Source organism: Plecotus auritus (assembly GCF_963455305.1).
Source record: "Plecotus auritus genome assembly, chromosome: 3".
NCBI classification, from domain to species: Eukaryota; Metazoa; Chordata; class Mammalia; order Chiroptera; family Vespertilionidae; genus Plecotus; species Plecotus auritus.
The window spans coordinates 180,403,638-180,417,572 of NC_137772.1; the positions used below are offsets into that span (position 1 = coordinate 180,403,638).

Here is a 13,935-nt window from a genome sequence, read left to right on the forward strand (position 1 = left end):
CACACTGACCACCAGGGGGCAGCTCCTGTGTTGAGTGTCTGCCCCCTGGTGGTCAGTGCATGTCATAGCAACCAGCCGAGTGGTCGAGCGGTTGTAACAGTCACTTAGGCTTTTATATATACAGATACTGTAATCAACGTTATGTGAATATGGTCTCTCTCTCTCAGCAAACCAGCATGGATTTCTTTTTCCTTTCCACAATTTCATGGTGTTCTTACCATAGATCTTAGCAACCTCAGCATATGACCTTTTCTTTCCATATTGAGGCCTTTCACCTTCCACTTAACACATTAAGTGCCATGTCAGTCACTGGTGACTGACACTATACTTTCCGTCCGGACCTCGTCAGTCACTGGTGCAGCCAGCATATCAGTGAAATCGGATATTGTGGGCTAACGGAAAGGAAGACAAAACAGGCTTGGCGCTTCACGTGTTAAAGAAAGCACTGTAAGGTTTGGCATATCTGAATTACCAGCATCACTACTCTTGGGCTTTGGGGCCATTATTAAGTAAAATAAGGGTCACTTGAACACAAGCCCTGTGACACCTCAACAGTCGATCTAACTGCTTTGTGACTAATGGGCAGGTGGCATACACAGCGTGGATACGCTGGACAAAGGAATGATTCATGTCCCAGGTAGGGTAAGATTTCATCACGATACTCACAACGGCACACAATTTAAATCTTACAAATTCTTTATTTGGGGAATTTTCCATTTAACATTTTCGGACCCTAGTTGACAGCAAAAAAAAAAAAAAAAAAAAAAAAAAAGTTGATGCAAAGTGAAACTATGGATAAGGGGGAACTACTGTATTTAAGATCTCATCATCCCTCCTACTCCCCAAATGAAAAGGGGGGTACTGTGCTTAAGAAATGAACTTCTAGCTGTCCTCTGCTGGACTTAATAATGTTATTCTTCCCTTCAAGCATTATTAGTACCAGTCCCAAAGGTGTTATTTAGTAATCAGAAAAAGCTTCTTCCTGTTTGTTCAGTTAGGGCCTATATTTGACTTAGTTTGATTGGAAGCCTAATGAAAATTAAGCTGGTCAAAAAAAAAAATAAAAAATCAAAGGGTGAAATGAGTTAAAATCTGGGTTTTATATTGTCCAGAGGCAGAAATAGAAACAGGAAGCACAGGATTTAAAAAAAACACACAACACATTGATTTTTGTAATGAGATTAACTTTTATGTCCTATATTCTCCATAATTTCCTCTTTTTGCACCCAGGGCCATTTCACATTCAAACAGAACCTACTGAGACTCATGGACACTTGCCCTCCGTGGGCGACATTGCCCCTACCATCATGGTTTAGTGATCAGAAGCTGTCAGTATGCATTTAGAGCAAGCACCTCCTCCTCCCGCCGGTGCAGTGGGACACTGGCCCACCTGGCGAGGTGAGAGGTGGGCTGGTTTGCAGCTCCCACTTGGTCTCCAGGCTTGGTGCCCTGTGCAAGGTTCCAACCCAACAACTGTACGCAGTAGCCCTGCCTGAATCTACACCCACAATTTATCCCAGAAAAACCATGCTTCAAAGTAAGTGTAGGCCGTGAAAAAACAAAATTTTAGATTTCTCTCTATATAAAAGCCAAGCAACTGGAATGACAGAACAATTAGAATAACCGTAATGACAGAACGACTGGAACAACCGGAATGACCAGTTGCTATGACACACACTGCAGCGGTCAACTGGCCTGACCTGGCCCGATTGGCCCCCTGAAATTTCCTGCGGCCCCTCCCCTCAGCCGGCCCGCCCCCGATCGGCATCCCCCTCCGATCGGGGGTGGGGCTGGCCCAGCCCCGATCGGCCCCCATTGGGGCAGGCTGGCCGGATCCCACCCATGCACCGGATCTGTAGTAATCTATATAAAAGTGCACATTTGTTATCTGAGTGATAATTGGTACGCAGCAGGTATATCTGCTCTTTCTAAAAAGCATTAAGACAATTAAATGAGTAGACCACAGTACTGTTTTTACAATGATTTTATTAAAATGCTCATAATTATAAAAGAATATTAAAATGCACAGAAATCACAAAACATTACAAACTTTACATCTTATGCCATGGTGTATGAAGAGCATTATGAATATTTCAGTTCTACTTTAGTTAAGCTACTCAGTTTAATTTTTTAAACATCTTAAAATATAATACAAGCATGACAAATGTTACAAGAAGTGTTTCAACAACAGAGCACATTCTGCCCCCCTATTGTGAATTCATGTTTTCTGAAATTCAAGATGTGTGCGCAATTCAAAAGGGAAGACTTTGGTGACAGTTTATAAGATGGCCTTGTTTAGTTTTCCAACACAAATGGTAGCTTTCCCCTTCTCTCTATCGACATAACTAAAACATCGGAGGGATAGTTAAAACTCCCCTGAGTATTTTGGTCAAATGCTTCGCTCTATTAAAATTCACAGGCATTACAAAAGGGTAGGACATGAACATTTCTCTAGTGGTTAATGCTGGGCAGCTCTAGGGCTGGATTTCCCCCTTCACAGGCCCACTACATCCATCTTCCCAGGGGCGCTGCCTCTGCACACGCTTAGACCCAGCCATGATGGCTGCAGACAGAGCCCCACATTTTTCCTCACCACTGACAAGCCAGCACTAGACTTACATTACCAGTGTTGGTGTCCTGGGTGACCCTGAGCACCCACTACAAGAGCTGCTTGGGAAATGTTGGCAGTGTCATGTGTCACATCTGCTGCCTTAAAAAGTGTAGAGGTTTTATGCCCTCCTGTCCAAGGAAGCATATTTTAGACCATGAAGACGATGTATGAAAGACAGTTTATGAAAACATAAATGCATAATTCTTTTAACGTTTTATATACGAGGAGATAAGGCAAGAGCATTTCCTTTCCATGCTTCCATACACAATGAGTAACTGCCAAATCCAACACTACAAGTCATACAGTTCAGGGAGGAGAAGAGGTAATCCGAGAGGAAGCGCACCACTTCCAGGAGCAGTAGCGCAGGAGAGGGGGGACAGGAGCAGTGGCACTAGGCTGTGTGGGAAGAGAAAGCTTCCCCCGGGAAGAAATTCGTTTCTCACTCCCGGTGCATCGGCCTCTCATGGCCACGTTCTGATCACATCAGCAGCTTTATCCAGACAGTTAGTGAAATGCTGTCCCTGGTCCATTGGGACAATTCAAAAGTCCAGAGACTGCTTTGAGGAGTCCTACATAAATACCGCTTTTTTTTTTTTTTTTTAAACATTCATGGCAGGTATTTAGAATTGTGACCTGGAGTTCGACTGCCCTATGATAACAAGCCTCTAAACACTAAAACATGGTTCCTTTTCCTTTGCTGCTGGGATTCTGAGCAGCTCGGCTCCCGTGGCACCTAGGCGTTTAGCAGCACCTCAGTGGGTGGCGGCCCATTTAGCAAGGACCCGGTGCTAGACACCCTCTCCCGCACCCATCACTCCCGCTACCAAGCAGTAGTGAGGGGTGCGGGCTCCGTATCTTCTCGAGTTCCCCAGGGGGCCTAGCACCTGAAAGGCAGTAGAGCGCTGTAAAGACTGCTCAGCTGAACACATCGTGGGCAAGATGGGCACGGTGCAGGCCTTCAGCAGGAAGTGACCTCCGGCTGAGGGCAGGGTTTGTGACCGAACCATTTTCTTTTCAGAGCCTAAATGCCCGATTGGCCTTAAGGAGGCTGGAAGTACAAACCAAACCCAGAGTCTTTTCTGGGTTGGGAATAACCTGCGTTTACTCCTGTCTTCCTCCGGCCCCACAAATGCCCCCCTGGTGCAAATATGCAATTACAAACAAGTTACTGAGTTGGGAACAGGAGAATGGAGGGTGCAGGGAGCTACCTAGGGCAGAGGCTTTGGTATGCTGATCCCATGGACACGCGGAATCCTTGCCGAAAGGTGCTCCCCACACAGGGACACAGTGTGGCTCACCGTCAGGGCACTTGGTGTTCTGGTAACCACGCTCGGCATCATCATGTCACAGTGGCTGTGCAGGGGGCCATTCGCGATGGCACTTGTGATCTGTAATACTGTGCGCCCTGTAGCTAGTGGATAAAGGGCAACTGTGGGAAATTGATGGGCTTATCTTTTCCAGACCATTACGTTGATAAAAATGTATTTTTAATTCCTTGATTTCTTTGTTTTTCCAAGAAACTACACATCTTTAGAAGAGGTAATTTTAATTCCTTGATTCCCACACCCCCACCTCCCCCAAGAAACAATACATCTTTAGGAAAGGTAAATTAATTATCCTGATCAATAGGAATGAAATTCTATTTGAATCTGTAACTTTCCCCACTGTTGTCATCTTACTCCCTTTGAGCTGCAAAGCAGTCAACACTGATTAGGCACAGAACATTCTGGGATGGCTCCTGGGAGGTAAGAGGCGTTGCTGTGGGTTAGCACAAACACGCTGCAGAACCTCACCATCTTCATTCCGGTGCATGAAGAGCGTTCTGTGAGATGGACAGATAGCCACCATGAAGACTGAAACTTTCCTGTTCACTGAGGTTTCCTTGTCTGTAGGGCTGTGATAATTCGCCTAAATGTCAGGAATCCTTGAGTCTATTTGCCACTTCATACAGCGTTCAGGCGGAACTCCGAGTCGGCGATTTTCAGTCACGCAGAAGCTGGCGTGTCTCGTCTCTAAGGATGGCACTGTGAGGGGAAGGTGACTGGCACAGGTCTGGCAAAGTGAAGCGGCGAAACTCTACCAACAAACAATCAAACAGAGGAAAACACAAGTCCATCCTGCTGCAGAAGGGGTGCTTTTTAAGCATTTTCATCAGAGGTTCATCGTCTTTTTTGACAGAGCAAAATTCTTTAAAGTGCTTCTCAGAACATAAAGCTCTTATTCTAATTTGGGTCGTAAATGGTTATCTGCTGCTCCCATTATGGTCTCAGCTATGACCCCCATATTTTTGGTCATGTCTTTGAGGTGATTCTCATGAAGAAGCTTTTGGGTTAGGTATTTTTCTCTCTTGATCTTGCTCTTCGTGCTTTTCGATACGTCTGGAATTGCGTATGACAGGAAGAATTTCACAGAGTAGATGACATGCTGAAGGAGAGAAAAAGAAACAGGTCAACCACAAAGGCATGGAGGGAAATGGTCCTCTCATTTATTTTTGCTGGTTATTATGGCACTGCATCTGGACGAGAGGGTGGGCATTGCACAGGTACATCCAGGCTGTGCCAAAGAGCTTCGTGTTGTTACTTATTTCAGGAATACTATTCGATAGAAAAGATCTAGTGTCTACAATACTCACCACAACACTGATAATTCTGTACATTTCTAGTGTGTGTGCCTTTTCTATCTTGTACCTAAGCCTCTTCCCCAAAAGTAAACTATATATTTTTTACTTAAAAAAAGTTTAACAAAATATGTATACATTCCAAAATATATTGTTTGGTCTTGCTTAATTTGAGCTTTATAAAACTCATGATATTGTATACAGTATTTTTAAATTGCTTTAAATGATAGTTTTTCTGGGTAGAGTAAGGTTGGTTGTAGGTTCTTGCTTTTCATCACTTTGAATATTTCATGCCATCTCTGTGGCCTGCAAAGTTTCTGTTGCAAAATCATCTGACAGTCTTATGGTAGCTTCCTTCTGGGTAACTAACTGCTTATCTCTTGCTGCTTTTAAGATACTCTCTTTGTCTTTAACCTTTGTCATTTTAATGATGATGTGTCTTGGTGTTGGCCTCTTTGGGTTCACCTCATTGGGGACTCTCTGTGCTGGATAGGTACGTCCAGGAAATTAAAGATGAGAATGCTTAAAAGTGTCCCTATTTCCTTCGCCAGGCTAGGGAAGTTTTCTATCATTATTGCTTCAAATAAGTTTTCAGTTTCTTGCTCTCTCTCTCCTTCTGGTACCCCCCATGATGTGAATGTTGGGCCTGCTTGATGTTGTCCCAGAGGCTCTTTACACTATCCTCATTTTTTTTGGATTCTTTTTGCTGTTCTGATTGAGTGTTTTCTGCAACCTTATCTTCCAAACTGCTGATTCAATCCTCTGCTTTATGTAATCTACTTTTGATTCCCTCTAATACAGTGGTTCCCAACATGGGGCATATGCCCCACAAGGGGAGGGGGGCAATTTGATAATGAGCTATTAACTGAATTTTTTGTATTTCTTATGGTCCTAGGGGCTCATATACAGTATATAAGTATACATTGTGACATATTTATTCATTTCAGTTCCCTATGTTTTGAAACTTTATTTGCTATTTTTTCATATCATTTCATATTATTTTTTTTAACAATTTCTTCCTCAGTACTTCAACTGTCCTTTTGTTCTTTTATTTTTCTCTTTCATGGATGCCATGTTCTTTGAAAGCTTGTTTAGACCAAGTTAATGGCCTTTTAGGCTTCTTCCATGTGAATAGGAGCTCACTTTTTGAATAAGAATTATATGTCACTGGGATGGGGGGGGGGGCATCAGGAATTTAGAGATGCTTAGGTGGGCATGGCCAAAAAAGGGTTGGGAACCACTGCTTTTAATATATTCTTCATTTCTGGTTGTGTGTGTGTGGTTTCTATGTCCTCTTTTATGCTGTTGAAGTTCTAAGTTCCTTGAGCAGCCTTGTAACCATTGTTTTGAACTCTGTATCAGGTAGAATGCCTGCCTCCATTTCATTTACTTATATTTCTGGAGATTTCTCCTGTTCTTTTATTTGGGGCATGTTCTTTGTCTCCCCATTTTGGCTGACTCCCTGTGTTTCTATGTTTTAGGTAGAGCTGTTACATCTCAGGGTCTTAGAAGAGGGCCTTAGGTAGTTGCTGTTCTGTGGGGCCCAGTGGCAAAGTCTCCCTTGTCACCTGACCCAGGTGCTCCAGGTGTGTTCCTTGTGGGGTTGTGTGTACCCTCCTGTTGTATTTGAGCCTTGACTGCTGTTTGGAGGGACTAACCCTTAGGCTAATTGGTTATAAGGACTGGTTGTGACTACAGTGGAGGAGCTGTTGTGTGCGGGCTGATCCTCCGTACCAGGATTTGCTTTTGTGGGGTTCTGGTGCGTGCCGAGTCTGACATTTGTGGAGGTGATTGGGTGGTGCTCTGAAGCTGCCCACAGGGTATGTTGCTTCTGAGGGATTTTGTGGGGGTGCAGGCCAAGGTCAGCTGCTGCCTGTGCCCTGCCTGAGGCTACCTGGTATGAGCTACAAAGTGATCTGTTGATGGTTGCCACTTGTTCTGGGCTTGGAGGTGTCTGGGAGAGGCTAAGCTCTGAACTGAAGCCTTGTGCCTCTAGTGCTATTTTTAGGGTCACTAAGCAAGAGGTGCAGGGCACACTGAGGCCAGATGTTGCTCGTTTGGGGTCTGGGAAACTTTGAGACATTTTAGAAAAGTCTGTAGCATAAACCCAGACAAGCTGTTTGTATGGGAAAGCCACTGAATTGACTTGGGGGACCAGAAACTTGGGTGGGGCGAGGTTTCAGGGAAGCACCAGGGCAGGGAGAACTGTATTAGCCAGGTTGCAGGAAACTTAGGTATAGCATCAGTCTTCACCTGAGGGGGAGCACTCAGCAAAGGAACAATGGCTTCTGTTTACACTTCTGTTAGGAGAAAGCTGCCCTCTAGCTCTTGCCTTGATGCTAGACAATTCAGTTCCTCCAGGTAAGTCCCCTGATTCCTTTTGAGCTCCTGTCCCAGCATTGGATCTCAAAGCAAGTGAATCCAAATAAGCCTGTGCACTGGACCTTTAAGAGAAATGCCTTGGGACCACAGCAGCCCTCCATCTCACTCAGCCACACACTCTGCTGATTTTCACAGCCAGAATTTATGGGGACTTCTCTTCCGGGTACTGGAACCCCCGGCAGGGAAGCTGGAACTCTTCATTCCTCCAGAGGGGACTTGGGCTGCTCCTACCAGTTTTGTCGCAGTTTCTTCTTAACATCCTTGGTGTTGGAATTTCTGTTCAGCTGGACCTCAGGTGGTCCTCAGTGATGGCTGTCCTGTAGTTTAGTTGTAATTCTGAAGTGGTCATGGGAGGAGGCAACTACAGCATTTACCTAAGCGACCATGTTGACTGGAAGCCTGTTGACCAATGTAAGCTCATCTTGATTATTTCAATTTGAGAAAAACCTGGGGTCTAAATTGAGGACACTTTTTCTGGCGAAGATATACATTTCCTGAATCTAAGAATCGCAAGCTCAGCTCTTCCACCTGCTTCTGACCACAGTCGTGGTCTCCTTGAGATTTTCGATGGAGACACTGATAATTGCACTGGTTCTCAGAGCATTCCTGAACTTCAGTTCAGGGGTACTTGCTGCTCAGTACTTTATTTTAGCCCCATCACCTTTTTTTCCTTCCTCTTATAGATTCTCCTCCTTTCTTGTGAGCTCAAAAGCAAAGGAAACTATGTTTTAAGATGATTCTAAATGTTTTGTAGTGAGATGGCCCCTCACAGTAACTAGTATACCAAGAGATCAAAAGTAGAAGCCTAAACACTTTGGTAATGACATAATTGAATATAAACTAGTAACTCTTGCTGTATACCAGATGCAGTGCTTCTAGAACCCACTTATTATGATGAGCTAATGATGAATTATTTTCTTCTTCTATTAGTATTTGGTAACTGTTAAAAAATACTAGAAAAATGATCAAAGCCAGGTACCCAATCCCACTTCATTCTTGCTAACAAATTATGGTTTATTCAGAGCAAACCAAATACCTCCTGTCTCAGCATTCTTTGCTGTGAGGAGGAATCCTTTGCTATAAATCTAGCCAATGAGATGTACATGGAAGAAGTCTGCCCTGGGGGATTCTGGCAAAGTATTTTCTTTCCTGACAACAAGGAACAGATATGGCTAGCATCGTCCTTCTCCTTCTTCTGACCGAGGACATACACCTGTTATCTGGAATTGCAGCCATCATTCTGCAACCATAAAGTGGCACTGAACGAGAGAAAAACCTAGAAAATCAGAGCCATGCTCCTTGCGTCAGCGAGCTGGTATTGACTCAGGAGCAATCACCTACTTCCAGTGAAGTTTATGTGAGAAAAATCAACCCTTATTTAAGCCACTACAGATGGATTTTCTGTTTCTTGCAGCTAAACGTAATCCTAACTGACCACAGCAAGCAATTTCTGAGGCTCTGGAATTTGGTGGTAGCTATTCACCCAGTGTAAAAAGTAAAGTTGACTAGATCAATTTCAAATGTATAGCTGCCTTAATCATTTTTAAAAGCTGGTTAACTTTAAGAATATAAAAATATTATAAGAAGGTATTTTATGAAAATTAATACATATAATAATACAAGTAAAACTAATAGATACAATAATACAAGTAAAACTATTACAGCAATAAGTTTCTCAAGGGCAGAGATCACATCTTATTCATTTTGAATAAGCCCCTTCTCAGCCTAACATGTAGCTCAGTGCCCCACCCCCTACCAAAGACACTCCACATTGAATTGAAAAGAATTGAATCCTCTTAGCACACAACATGCTTTTAACTTTTAAAGCAGATAAGCAACTTCATTTAATTAATGTGAGCTTTATGGGTATTCTCAGGTCAAATTTGATTAATACATGTCCTAAAATAATTGGTAGCAAGAGATAAGAATGTATTGTACATTTTAAAGTCAGAGTCAGCAACACTTAAAGCTGATAAAAGCTGATAAAAGGTATGCAAATATATTGCCGTATAAATTATTTCAAAGTCTGTCTGCTTCTCCTACCTCCATGACAATGATAAAAGCCAGCTTGGCCGCGATCACGTGCCAATAGTAGATGTTGTGTTTATACTCTTGAGGGTGCCCAGGAGGGTACCGGAAATCACGATACCTGGAAACACAAGAGGAGGCAGATTAGGAGGTCATTCTTTTTGATCAAATGCTGTAAACAAAGGGCCCATTTAAGAAGAGGTCATATTTAAAACAACGCTTTTTTAAAGCTGGACATCATATAAATATTCTCCAAGAGTTCAGTTTGGTAACAAAACCCTGAAATACTCTTCCAGTGATATAGGAAAATGATGGTAACGACAGATCCCATCTTTATAAAAAGAGAACAAAGGTGTTGTACATTTTTCCCCTAGTGTTTTATCCTTGCTTTCTTAAGACTATATAACTAAAAGAATTGAGTGTATTTTCTGAAATATATTTATAAATTTATTTATATAATGGTGCCATCGGGGTTCACTCAGCTATGGGGTTCTCCCCCGCTATTGAGAGTACTGTCTGCTCGTTATAAGTTTCTTGCTCATTTCCTTGTGGTCAGATGTCATGTGCTACTGCTGTTAGTGTCTCTCTCCCTCAAGTAGCACACCTCTAATTTTCTTCCTGTAACCTATTAGACCTAGAAGAGTTTAATTACTCTCTGGAATTATATAAAGCAGATTTAATGTGGAATTCTGAAGAAGCTCTACTATGTGTAAATTTGAAACATTTATTTGAGGCTTATTTCTGGTTTCTTGGTTGTGTTGTTGAGAATCTGAATTGAAGAAGGCTTTGAGTAGGACTAAATAAATTTTAAATCCTCCTTTAGGTTTAAGTCACTGATTGGAAAAAAAAAAATTACTCAATGACCTGTAGTCAACAGACTTTATCAAGAGGTAATTTAGTTCACGTATACTGTCCACAGTTGATCCCAACAGCCATTAAAATAAATGCAGAGCACTTTGGAATACCTTTAGAGAATATTGCTGGTTAGGTGGAGGTATTTGCATTTCTTGTCTCTGCATTTCTTTGTTAAATGAGAGAGCTAGTTTGTCATCATTCAGTGTTGTCAGGTGGTGCTTAATAACACATTAGTCATGACAAATGAATTACCTTGCTTTTTGGAACTCTTAAGTTTCTTCTTTCTAAAATATAAGGCTTTTCTTCGGGATCAGTCTCCCTGTAATCATTTGAAATTCTCACCTTTAAACCTTGCTTTATGATTGGAAACTCCAACCCTAGTCTGTATTAACTTTTATGTATTATCCTTTAAGTTTGAGAGAAAAGAAAGCTAGGAAAAGATAGCTCTAGCTATTTTATTTAAATTATACCAAATAGAATTGCCTTACAATAAAAGCCCTAAAGATGAAATGCATTTTTAAACACATAAGCAAAACTTGCCTGCACGTGGTGTAGTTACCAAGCCCAGTGTATGGATTTCCCTTGCTTCTGTTTTTGAAGTCCGCGATGTTGAAGATGGAGAGAGTATTGTTGATGTATCCCTCCATGGTGTAGTGGGTGTGGTCCCCATAGGGTGGGACAGAAAAGGACCAGTAATACACCAGGCGGGGGATCATGTCTGATGTGAAAGCAATAATCATGGCCTGTGTTGGGAGGAAAACGAGAGGGGGGCATTAATTTAGAACCCTTTTAGGTATGGTTAACAAAGATGCCAGATTTACATTTTTATCAGTTGATTGTTTTTAAAATTAAAGATTCAGAAACCTTAATTCTTTCCTAACTATATCTATAACAAGTGAGTATAGAGAGTGAATATCCTAAAATCTTTGAGCAGTTGCTTTAAAGTAGAATAGTTCCTTTCCTTTTGGTCTTCAATTCTAAAAAATGTCCAGAAATCTTACCTATAGTTCAAAAGCAAGGCCTATAGTTGCCTGAGATGTTTCTTAAGTACAGTAAGAATAATTGTGGATTCTGATATTGTAGATAAATCAGGAGCTGCTTGCACATATAATGTATGTGAATTGTTTTTTCAAAAATTAGAATATAATAAAATTCAATCAACCTTGTAGCTCTATTCATTATAATTTAAATCTTTTATGATTTAGATGAGAAGGTGTAATACTAAGCTCAATAGTCTAAAAATAATTTGGCTCTATATAATTCTTTTGTAGTATAAATAATTAATACGAAACTGATTTTAAAATAGGAATGTAAGCTGCATAAAATACATTTTCCTTGATCTAAGTTAATGGCCTTTAAATTCATGCTTTTACTCTATAGTATCTAGACATGTTCAGGCAAGTCAGTCTATGATCTGATTTATTTTAAACTGTCAGTATATACTTATGGAAGTTGCTTCATGAGAGAGCAACTATTTTTAAATTAATATTAAAATGTAGAAAACAACAAAAAACCCCACTTATTTTGGGTTGCTCCATTCACATAGTTAAGCAATGATGTCTTGTTTTGTTAGATATAGTATCTAAGCCTCTAAACTTGCAAAATATTAAATGGATATACAGTTGTGAACATTATAAATTATTAACTAACAAAGTTTAGTGTGTTTCCAAATTAAAGGAATAAGTATGGGTCAAAGTTAAATGTGGGTCAAAGTTAAACGTGGGTCTAAACTAGGCAGAGAGGCAGACATCTACTCAGAAGGAAAGCTACTATGAATTACATGAATTTTCTCCGAAAGTTTTTAATCCCAATTCTATGTGACTAAACAAAGCTCACTGATTTGGGCATTTACTGAAGCAGAAGAACAGTCATGTTTTTGGCACGCTATGATTTTTAGGAGTATTCATAGGAACATATGCTTTAGATACAGTGAGACCACAAGTCAACAAACAAGATCTCAGGCAAACTAGGAAACCAAATAAGGGGCATTTGTATTGCAAAATTTCCCCCAAAGTGAAGTATTTCTGTGTGTGGTGGTGGTGGTGGTATAAGGCAAGAATATTTTTGTTATTTTACTCAACTATAGCTTTTCAGAGAATCACCCGCAGATGCGCTTTAGGGAGCTACAAAAATTCCGACAAGGAAGTTAATTCTATTATCTTCAGACAAGATACTTTCTCCTCCTGAACTGAGCTGCTTTGAGACACGCTGCAATAGTACAAATAAATGCAGTGCTTCATTTCACATGCTGTTCCTAACACAATTCTCCCTTTATGTAAAAATAAATTAAAATTGGTCTTCAATAGCAGATGCTCTGGCACAATACAACAATGTCAACTCAGCTTATTTATTGAGTGAGTAGCTTTAAAATGAATGACTGTATACCAAACTCCTGCGTAATGTCCATTTTCATTCCTGCTAGCTATTCTCTTCTTCCTACGGTTAAAAGTTCCCCTATTTTGGAAAGTTAGCCTTTCTTGTGCATGTTAGACTGGGGAGGCACGCATTAGGTAGCCGAGGTGATAATATAGATGTGCAAGAAACAACGCCTACTTGGGTAAGAACCAGCAGCACCATGAGCACGCACGCGAGTGCCTGTGTGTGCACACACGCGTACATACACAGAGGGTAGCCCTGGAAACACAGCCAGTACTCCATCTGCGCTGATGGAGTGGAGCCAGGCTGGGGATACTAGGACAAGGTGCCTGATACAATCAAACCAGACGCTTGAGGAACGGGGAGTATGACTCAATTGAATTTTCTGGTTAGCTGAAGGTCAAACAAAAACACTTTTGGTTTCAAACCTTGTTGCTGAAAACATCGCTAAAGCACACAAGTCCACGTTCCCGCCTTGCTTAGTGCAGTGCAGCGTATTGAACATGACAGATTCATTCTCTTATGACTGGAACTGGAAGCCTCACTGTCATATTTCCGAACATCGGTCTGCATTTCGCTGCGCCGTGGATGTGGAAGGTGTGGGCTCTCTGGGGGAATGGACACTCATAGAACCTATTAGTTGCTTTTGTGTGTGTGTGATTTGCAACTTTCTCCAAAAAGGAGGGATGGCATGCAATTCAGATAAAATGAGGGTTCTGGGGGTGACAGCTGGATTCCAGAGAACTATAAGCATGGTCCAGACTGTAGCACATTGTTAAATTCTTGTGCCTCTAGCTTAGACACCTGTCCAAGTCTCCACGGAGTCACTGTGAATGATGAAGAGGATAAAGAGCGGCAACTAACATTCCAGGAGGCCCAGGCCCTGAGCACTCCACGCATTAACTCACTGAATTCCCTAACCGCCCTTCGTGGCATATGATGTTCTTAAAGTGTGTGATGGGGAATTATTCAATTTACAAATGATGAAACAAGCTCGGAGTGTTAAGGCCTAGCCCAAGGTGGTGCGGCTGGGATGCTGCAGAGCTGGGAGCTGGAGCTCGGGTCT

The 13,935-nt window shown here is 41.6% G+C and overlaps 1 protein-coding gene across 2 annotated transcripts in view; it reads right to left on the reverse strand.

Annotated features, from left to right (window-relative positions):
• Positions 1-1,976: 1,976 nt before the first annotated feature.
• Positions 1,977-13,935, reverse strand: part of ANO6 (anoctamin 6) — a 192,608-nt gene continuing 180,649 nt past the window's right edge. For both annotated transcript variants that reach the window (XM_080662363.1, XM_080662362.1), the window contains 3 exons: positions 11,034-11,236; positions 9,654-9,759; positions 1,977-5,035 (listed from right to left, as the gene is read on the reverse strand). In XM_080662363.1, coding sequence (XP_080518489.1) covers positions 4,829-5,035; positions 9,654-9,759; positions 11,034-11,236 — 516 coding nt within the window. In that variant the 3' untranslated portion in view covers positions 1,977-4,828. The remainder of the gene's footprint in view (positions 5,036-9,653; positions 9,760-11,033; positions 11,237-13,935) is intronic.